The 10,724-nt window shown below is 35.4% G+C and overlaps 2 protein-coding genes across 2 annotated transcripts; both read left to right on the top strand.

Annotated features, from left to right (window-relative positions):
- Positions 1 to 313: 313 nt before the first annotated feature.
- LOC113066316 (cytochrome b5) lies at positions 314 to 3,592 on the top strand. Its single transcript, XM_026238201.1, has 5 exons — positions 314 to 599; positions 1,203 to 1,331; positions 2,704 to 2,733; positions 2,838 to 2,872; positions 3,035 to 3,592. The coding sequence occupies exons 1-5, from the start codon at positions 465 to 467 to the stop codon at positions 3,117 to 3,119; spliced, it is 414 nt and encodes a 137-aa protein (XP_026093986.1). The 5' UTR covers positions 314 to 464; the 3' UTR covers positions 3,120 to 3,592.
- A 4,300-nt stretch (positions 3,593 to 7,892) lies between these two features.
- On the top strand, positions 7,893 to 9,794 carry LOC113066315 (protein phosphatase 1 regulatory subunit 3G-like). Its single transcript, XM_026238200.1, has one exon. The coding sequence runs from the start codon at positions 7,955 to 7,957 to the stop codon at positions 8,756 to 8,758; it is 804 nt and encodes a 267-aa protein (XP_026093985.1). The 5' UTR covers positions 7,893 to 7,954; the 3' UTR covers positions 8,759 to 9,794.
- Positions 9,795 to 10,724: the final 930 nt, after the last annotated feature.

The following is a 10,724-nucleotide window of genomic DNA, read 5'->3' as shown; positions in this document are numbered from 1 at the left end:
AAAACCGCGGACTTGGCAACACTGCTGTGAGGCTCGCGTGCCACTGTTTCCAGTGAACATGCTCTTATCTGACAGAAACACCTTAATCAACAACAGGCGGAGTAAATGGCTAGGGGCAACCCACTCCATCACTAGATTAAAATGACGCGATAAATGGCGACGCTTCCGTAATTTGCGTGAGAACTATGCTATCGTGAACTTTCGTTAACTTTTGCCGAGTTATTTCGTGAGCTTCACCGAAACTATTGACCCAGTGAGCTGATTGACAGCTCTCGGTCCAATCAAAACAGACACACATGCCTGGTATCATCCAATCAGATCTCGTCTTGAGCGGAATGGGCGTTACCTGGAAAGTTAGGAAATGCAATTGTTTGTACCCCAGTTGAAGTAGAAGTGATCTATCAACGAGGGAAGTAGATAGTTTCTGAACCTTCCGAACAACTAACACACGTTTAAACAAACCAATGGAAAACAACGAAAGAGACGGAACGGGTGTTAAATATTATCGATTGTCAGAGGTGGAGGAAAGGAACTCTTTTAAAAGCACATGGATCATCATTCATAATAAAGTGTACGACGTCACGAAGTTTCTCGAAGAGGTGAGTTTTAAAACAGCCTCACATGATCAATTTTAGTGCTAAAACATTCGTGTTAAGGTATTGTGTGCATGCATTACTTAGGAGTATTACTTTGTGTAAAACAACATAGCACCTTTGCACTGGAATTGTGTAATGCACAACAAGTGTAAAATATATGTGCATTATATAATGCAATAAACTTTAGATAGTCAAAGTTGGACAAAAGAGATTTGATTAACGTTACAGCAGTTGCCAACTGATTTGTTTGGTGTGAAATTAGCAATAGCGCATTAACAAAGTTAAAACCTGAATACAGCTAATTAAATATAGATGCATAGTTCTTTTTGGTTAAGATTGATGAGATGAATATAAAGGCAAGCCGTAGTTGCACCACACACTGTGGTGCACCCAGCTGTGATTGGATTATAAAACATTTCACTTTTATCCATATTATCTAGGTCTAGAGAACTACCTAATCTAGTACAAAAAAAGTGTATTTTAAGTTGTATGATATTAATAACTGATAATTTCCTAGGCAACATTTTTTTAAGGGTCATTAAGCAGGCTAGGTAAGCATTACTGGGTTTGATCTGGATGATCTGATGTGTTTGCTGGTGTCCACAGCACCCGGGTGGAGAGGAGGTGCTGCGAGAGCAGGCGGGTGGAGATGCCACCGAGAGTTTTGAAGATGTGGGTCACTCCACAGATGCACGAGAGATGGCCAGCTCTTTTCTCATAGGAGAGCTGCATCCAGTAAGTCTGCCAGAACACAGTTTTATTCTGGAGCAGTAGTCTGAAGAAGGCCTTTTGATACAGCATTAGTACATCAGATAGTGTCAAAAACTGCTGAGGAAGTTCCTGTGAGCTTTCTGAGAAAAACGTTCAAACATAATTTCACAATATACTCTATTTCTACTCTTATTGGGAGCAGAAAGCTAGAGAGCTCTCAGTGGCTGTAACAAAACAACTTTTTTGTTTTTCAGAGTCAGTTTTGTATGTGTTGATTTGCACCATCAGTCAGCGCTGGCATACAAAGAGCCATGATTAGTCATTATCCATTTATAATTTCAGTTAAGTTATGACATCACACCAATATATGCCAATGACAACCTATGTGATTTAAAAAAAATCTAATCAAATAAATACTTCCCATTCCCCCAAAATATCTGACAATGATCCAACAAAATAATTTTTATTTATATTTTTTAATTATCCTGGACAGCATCAGGCCTGTTGACTCAGAGTTGTATCTCATGGAATCCGAGATGTATTCCTAGACCTACAGTGGCTTGTGATGCCATCAATAGCCATCAATTTTTATTCCTATTGGAGAATCAGTGATGCTGCTGGATTCGACGCAGATGGAGACACACTGAACTGAGAACGACTTTTATTACATTTCAGTAGAATTCCAGTTACATTTACATTTATTCATTTAGCTGACGCTTTTATCCAAAGCGACTTACAATTGCTATATATGTCAGAGGTCGCACGTCTCTGGAGCAACTAGGGGTTAAGTGTCTTGCTCAGGGACACATTGGTGTCTCACAGTGGATTCGAACCCGGGTGCATCTTATCCACTGCTCCACCACCACCCAGTTCAGTTCCTGAATTAAAAGTGAAGTAGCAAAAAGGATAATAAAATACATTTTAATTAATTAATTATATATATATATATATATATATATATATATATATATATATATGTATGTATGTATGTATGTATATATATATATATATATATGTATGATGCTTAAAATTCAGTTAATAAGTTACCCTTGAACATATATTCACAAACAGTAATACTATTTCACAGTATGTTTTTACTGTATTTTTGATCAAATACTTGCAGCCTTGGTTAGCACGAACAGAATGAACAGTAGTGTAAATATATTTACACACACTATGGATAGCTATTAAATACACACATATATATATATATATATATATATATAGTAATTTTTGCTGAGGCCTGATAAGTATATAGTTTATATGTATTAGTCAGAGTGTGCTCTGCAAGACTAAGGCTAATGCTAATTAATTTGCTTTGTTAATAAAATGTCAATGTGAGGCAAAACCTGTGAGATTTTTATTCATGCCTCTCCTCATCTTCCTTTTCTCTCAGGATGACCGGGACAAGGTCCCCAAACCACCAGTACGTACTTCATTTTCCCATTTGAACAAACTCTGTGCTTTCTTAGTTTTGGACTTGCACTGGATGGAAACACCTAAACATGCATTTGGTTTTCTGTTTTACAGGAATCACTTGTGACAACCGTAGAAGAAACCACAAGGCAAGTTCAAATGAATGTCCAAATACTTTTTAAAATAGAAATGTGGATGTGTTGTAACTTGTAACATGATCGATCATTATTTTCACTAGAAATCCCAATTAATAATTCAAGCTATTTACCAAGTGCTTTGTTTCAAACCTTTCATTGTGTCTCTTGTTGCAGCTGGTGGTCAAACTGGTTGATACCCGCCGTCGCCGCGGTGATAGTCACCTTGATGTACCGTTTATATATGGTAGAGGAGGCATGATGGGATGTTTCTCTAGCTCTGCCTCCAACTACATTACCCATAATCCATTTCAGGGTTTCTCCATTACCATAAAGTTTCTACTAATGAAGGCAACTTTTGTGTTCGTTTCAGTGTCTGTTGTCATGTATCCCTTGAGATTTAAAAACTGATATATGCAGATGTTTTTATGATATATGAAAGGATATTTTAGATCTAGCATTATACATATGCATACTATAGATGAAGGTTTGATTCGTATAATTGTGTAATACTGTACCATGTATTCATTTGAAACATCCACGGTGAAGCGGGGAATATCCTGAATATCATCACATGCCTGAAGACAGCATTTTGTTCCTCAGAGAAAGCATTTAGTTTCGCTTGAAATGTTGTCCATCTTCAAGTCATTGGAAGTTGATTGTACTCGGACCAGAGAGTTCTCACAAAACAAAAACAAAAAAAAAAAACGGAATAAAATGTAATGTTTAACAAAATAACAGGTAATTATTTTGTCATTAATATGCTAATTATGATAGATTTACTGGATATTCTGCTAATATATATATATATATATATATATATATATATATATTTTTTTTTTTTTTTCTTTTTTTTCTGACTTTAATAGTCAGAAAAAATACTTTCTACATTTGTTCTGTGCAAAACAAATTCATATTTTTATTTTGAATGTGGGGGAAAATATGAAATAGAAATGTTTAGAATGTGTTTTTTACACAACCTGATCAAAAATATCATCGTGCTTAATTAGACTAGTAGTCACCACGTTAATTTCTGAAGTGAAGTGCAACACGGTTATAATCATATTTTTATCTGCCGGTTATACATTTATATTTAAAGGCATATCAGTGTACCACGATGACAGGTGCTTATACCCCCCCCCCCCCCCTTTTTTTTTTAAACAAAAACTGAATGTAATATTCTTGTACAGGTATGTGATATAAGGTCCAAGCAGCTTTCCCATAGACACATCCTTCCAGATGTTTACAGTGTTCGGTGCTGCTCCAGCTCCACAGTAATGCTGAAGACTGAGAGAATGACACATTGTAACGTTGACTGAAATGCTCCAGTCAAATCATTCAACTTCACTGTGTCCCAATAAACAAATAAACTGATTATGTGACTTTCTGGAAACGTGTTTTAGTAAAAAAAAAAAAACAAATATATACATATATCCAGGCAAATTTAAAATGTAACATTTTATAGGGAAGTTATTGGTCCTGCACACTTATATTCATTCATATTATAATTTCATTATAAGTAGCATTCATGTTTAAGAAAGATAGAACAAGACCACTTTCAAATCAAAATATTTGATAACTGAAAATGTTAGAGAGATTGCTGATGACAAAACATGATTTTACTAGTTGTGAAACGTACATGGCTCACGTCTATAGTTAATGTAATGAACTGCATCTGTGTGAACTCAATGAGAACCGACTTCTCAGAAAAAGGTGTCAGTGGGGTGTTACCTTTTCAAAAGGTACACCTTTGTACCTAAAGAGTCCATATTGGTAAATATCAGTACCTAAAGTTTACATATTAGTACTCAAAAGGCTTTTGAAAAGGTACCACCCCAGTGACAGCTTTTGCACCTTTTTTTCTGCGAGTGTTCATGCACTAAAAATCACTTTGACACCCGTTGAAATGTTAAGCTGGCTCTGAGAAAGCACCCAAAAATGAAAGTTTGCTGATCTGCATTGTTTTAAGAAACAGATCCATAATTAAGACACTTTTGACTTGAAACCATTGGTTTGGGTTCAAATATGAGACCATTATGCTTTTTCCACTAAAAAAAGCCCATCTCCTGTTGGCTCTCACTTAAAAATCCACCCACACTCAAATATTTGTTTCGAGCTTTTTTGAACTGTTTTGACTTGTGAACAGAGAACAGTGCAGATTTTTCTTCAGATTCAGACAATGTTTTCTCTGGAGAAAGCATTATTGATTATGGTCTCATATTTGGTTTTAAGTTAAAAGTGTCTTGATGATGGATTAGTTTCTTAAAACTTTTGGCTTTGCAATACATTGGAGGGGTGTGGATTATTGTGATGTATAATGGGATGGTCGGAGGATGAGTACATTTTCAAAACATTTTTATTTTCAAATGAACTATACATTAAACCGCAGACATCCACTTTGATATTTTGTAAGTGTGAAATGGTTTTGAGCTACAGACCTTTACATTAGTAGTTTGAATGTGACATCACTGACATCTGCTGGTTAAGTAGAGCTTCTACAACATCATGTCGATTACAATATTTTATATAACTTATTTATTTATTCCTTGTTTTATATTCCTTGTTTGGATCTGATGTGGCAATTATTGTGTTCAGTCCAAGTGTGCTGGAGTTAAAATAGCCCTAAATGTAGAGCCAAAATATATTATCATATTAAATATCAGATTTTATTTTGATTATTAGATATCATAAGTCTGCATCATATCATGTATTGCACTTTCAGCCTGTAGTCACATTTAATCTGCTTTGGACTGTACTTTACTCAGCACATGTGTTCATTACATGTAAAGGTAAACACAAAGCCATTTTAGGTTGAGTGTATCTGTGCACTCGTGTTGCTGCTGGACATGAGTGGTGTTGTAACAGTGTGTTTGTTTTGTCTTTGATAACAGTGTGTTTTGAAGATCTCACTGACCTGAGAAAACAGACAATTTTCACACACACACACATACACACACACAATGGAAAGTGAAAATAGATTAGTAATTATATTTAGTGAGGAACAACAAACAAGCTCTATCACTTAAATAATGTCTCATAAAAAAAAAAAAAATCATAATAAATAATAATAATAATGATCCAATTGTTCCATTTATTTATTTTCACCCAAATATATTTTGATGTATATTAAAACCTGTTAGCCAGCACCCCCCATTATGGGACTCACAGCTGAAAGTGCTCTAGCTAACTCATAATTGTAACAGTTTCCTACTTCAGTGTGTTACAAACATCATTTTGGTGTCTTTGGAAAGAAGACCATTTCGGCTTTCAACCAGAGTTGACAATGCTCAATGCTCATATTTAAAAAAAATTATAATTTTGAGTGTACCACTCTTTTTTATTTATTATTATTATTATTATCATTATTATTATTATTATTTTATATAAAAATACATGAAATGAGTCCTGGAGCAATCTAGAAAAGTAATGGCTTGAAAGTCACATGTCTCATGAGTTTTAATTTCAAATCTGAAGAAGATATCATAAAAAAATGTATTCCTGCAAATATTTTTCTGAGACTTTGTCTACACCCCCCTCCCCAATATATATATAAATTTATATAAATAATAATATATATATATATATATATATATATATATATATATATATATATATATATATATAAATTACCAACTGTACTGAAGGCTTCTGCAAACTATTTTAGTCATTAAACATACCACTGCATAGTCTTTCAATGATAAAATAATAGGAATGAACTTAGACATCATATAAGTAATTTATTTGAGCACTAGAAAAATACAATAATAATAATTTGAGGAAGAAAAGTAGGAATAATAAGAAAGATTTAACTTTGTTTGACAATTACATCCTGAGATTGCTAGAAATGCAGCATTTACTAATATTTCTGCTCATATAGTCAATTATCACGTGCTGATGGCAAGTTATAGAGATGGTAATCAAAGAGATGCCCCATAAAGTCAATAATCACACTCCATTCATATACAGTAGATGCGTTTACATTGATAACAGTGATTACACAGTAATAGCTGCTGATTTCCTCTCAAACAGATGTTAATCATGCCGATACAGACAAATTCCCCATAAAACACACTCACACATATATGACCAATGTTGAGAAAAAAATAAAATAAAAAAAATAACAAGAAAGAAAGAAAGAGCTGATCGCTTTCAGATGACAGGTGCGTCACTGAGTAGCTACGTCACGAGCCCTGAGGAGAGAGCGGAAGATTCAAATAAACTATATTCCGCCTTTCTTTCACTTTTTTTCATTTATTTATTTTTGTGGATCATCTCATTCTGTTTCCGACACTATACGCTACAAAACCTCGATGCTTGAGGCCTAGATCTTTATAATGATATATAGTCTGTCAAGATTAATTTTGTCCCGTTTCATTTAATCTGAAGGAAACACTGACAAGTGCAAACAAAGAGAGTTCAGTGCGCGCGCGTCCAGGTGCACGTTATCAGGTATATTTATTGTATATTTAGGGTATGAGCTAGGTTATTCTTGAGATGGTCAGTGAATTAGATAACACATCATAAACTATACATTTTCACATTACAGCATGTACGTAAGTATATATTATTTAATAATTTATTTATTTACAAGCAAAAGCACTGTATATATATATATATATATATATATATATATATATATATATATATATATATATATATATATATATATATATATATATATATATATATATTATAAATAAATGTGCTGCAATGTTGTTGTGTGGAAATGGTTTACAATATACATTAAAAATACTGTGTTTTATCCCTCTTAGAAATAAAGGTACAACAGCTGTCACTGGGGCAGTACCTTTTCAAAATGTACACTTTTGTACCTATTGGGTTCTAATATGTGCACTTTAAGTACCAATATGTACCTTTTACGTACAAATATGTACCTCCTGACCTTGTGGAAATGGATCTTTTATAGAAACTTTATAGAGTTACTTTTTCCTGCAGAATCTGAATAAGTTGTGTGTTGACATCTCTCTCTGTGTAGCAGCGGTGGGCGTAACCAGCAGGTAACGGATTACTAGACAGACCACCAATATATGACTGCACTCACGTGCGACTGTTATTAGCTCATAAGACCGCTGCTATATGCGCCTCTGGAGTGATTCTCCTGGAATGACGCATTTTATCATTGGAGATTACAAACCTGGGATGGACATGGACGAGGAGCAGATGGAGAACGGAATGGATTCCGATGATGACTTTCAACTCGAGGAGATACCCGAGTACCTGACAGACAGGAGAAGAGCCAAGTCCTTACCTGCGTATCCAGAGCAGGTCAATCTGTACCACCAGATCTCCCAGAAACACGTGAAGTTCGCGGACGCGCTCGGCTTGAATCTGGCGAGCGTCAAGCACTTCAGCAGCAGCGACGATCCTCAGATCCCAGCTAAAGTCTTCACCAGGCTGAAGAGCTACCCTCTCCACAGGGACCAGGAGATCATGGATGACTTGTGCGTGAACATGAAGTCTTCTCTGGCTCTGGATTATCTGGTCCCGGCGTTCAAGACGCCCGTGGACTCCGGTGACTTGGAGACGCGGCTGACGCGCTGCCGCGTCGCGCTGGAAAGCGTCACGGTCACGCAGTTAGATGTCCGTGGGATCATACGCGCGTTGGGTGCGAGAGAGGTTGGGGTCAGGTATACATTCAACGACTGGCTGTCGTTCGTGGACGCGCAAGCCATCCCCGAGCCCACAGCGCACAAGGCGCGCGGAGAGCGCTTCTCCGTCACCATGTACACGCCTCCGGTCTTGGGTCCGAGCGCTGCTGTGCACTTCGCCGTGTACATGAAGGATGATAACTCTGAGTTCTGGGACAACAATGATGGGATGAACTATTCCCTGAAGCAACCTGCCACAGCTCGTCATCCAGACAGACGCGACACGAAGTGATGCGCTTTGACGCAAGGATTCATTACGCTTTTCACCGAGCACTGTTACGTGCTCTCAGAGAGGTTATACAGTGGATTGACATTAAAATCTGCTTAAAAGAAATAGTTTACCGAGAATGAAATTCCCTTCATCATTAGTCTCCCTCGTGTTGTTGCAAACCCCTTTGATGACGTTTCTTTCGTGGAAAGATATTTTGCAGAATGCCCAAGCTGCTCATAGAAAACACCATAAAAGTGCCATAAATGTGGTCCATATGTCCCGTGTGTTATGTTCTACAATTCTAATGTCACATACTATTGTTTAAGGAACAAACTTCAATTATTGTTATTTTTAATGGCCAAAACTCTTTTAAAAAGCATGTCTTCTGCAGTCATGCCACATTTTAAATTTAAATAAATAAAGAAAGAAAGAAAAGAAAGGTAGCTGCGACTAATTTACAGAACTCAGAAAACTCAGAATTGTGAGATATAAACTTGCAGTTCTAAGAGGAAGAGTCAGTTCCCAGATAGCAACATAGTGGTGGGCCAGATCCGGCCCAAATCTGGCTTGCGTGAAATTCATGTGAGTCAGATGTGGGCCGGATCTGGGTCAAAACTGCTCACTGTCTGGAATGTAAGCTAAACTCACAATTGCGAGAGATAAAAAAAAAAAAAAATATTATCAATATTATTATTTTTTCTTTTTTTATGCTGTAGCGGAACCAAGCTTCCTTCAGTTCAAAGCATTCAAATGCATTGAAATACAAAACCAATGAAATTTGACACTTTTGACTATGCAAATCAAAATAGGAGTTATCAAGGAGAAGCTTTTCAGTGTGAACATTAATTTCAGACTGTTTTTCACTCACACAAACACTCCAGAGGACTTTATGGTGTTTTTTTTTGTGTGTGTGTGTTTTGAGCTTTAGGTTACTATGTTTTTGTTGCATGGAAGAGAGCAGTGTGGACATTCTTACAAACATCTCATTTAGTGTTCCACAGAAGAAATAAAATCATATCATTTGAAATAATATGACGTTGAGTAAATAATGACAATTTCCAAGTATATATATATATATATATATATATATATATATATATATATATATATATATATATATATATATATATATATATATATATATATATATACTGAAATAATGCAGGGAGCCACACATATTACTTTATGGTTTACTTTCACAAATCAGTAATGCCATTAATTAATAATACAATTTATTGTTTATATCATGGCTCATGCACTATTACTGACACGGTCAAGTTCTTTGTAATGAAGAGCATTAAAATAGAGAAAAGAATACAGCAATGCATTATGGGTTATCATCTGTTCCATTTGGGCCAACCAAATGTAGTTTGATCTGAGAATAACCATCAATGACGTTTGTAAACTCTGGGGGGGTTATATAATATATCAATAATTTGGGTATATAAATTCAGTCTATAGATGTTCACGGATGAGATAAGCTATCTATCATTTAACTAAAGTCCAGCTTTGTTGCTGTTTCTCCCAGTGTTGTATGCTCTATATGAATCTGTTTGACTACGAGCAGTGCAGAGGGAAGAAGGCCTTCTGTTTTGTAATATGCAAATGTTTGTTTGAAAATATGCAAATATTCTTCATGAATGCAGAAGTGAATTAATTTAGCAGCAGAGATTATACTCCGCAAATGATGCTTGGCAAAGTGCAGCACAATCATTGCATTTTGCAATGTTATGTAGCCATTTCCTTTCTCCCGACTCTGTTTGCGCCAACAGTACCAGAATTGAGATGCAATTAAAAATATCTCTGGATGTATAGTGTGCATGTTTTTCATTTTCACTGCATATCTACACAGTCAATATAACATAAACCAAAGCAAAAAAAATAAAAAATAAAATAATATATATATATATATTTTATGTAGCTCACAATACATGAAATGACTAAATAAAATCAGTAAGTCCTATTTAATTTTTCTGTATTGATTAAT

The sequence above is a fragment of the Carassius auratus genome, chromosome 49 (assembly GCF_003368295.1).
Source record: "Carassius auratus strain Wakin chromosome 49, ASM336829v1, whole genome shotgun sequence".
Taxonomy (NCBI): domain Eukaryota; kingdom Metazoa; phylum Chordata; class Actinopteri; order Cypriniformes; family Cyprinidae; genus Carassius; species Carassius auratus.
Note: the sequence above shows the minus strand (reverse complement) of the source record. Positions and strands in the feature narration are given on the sequence as shown.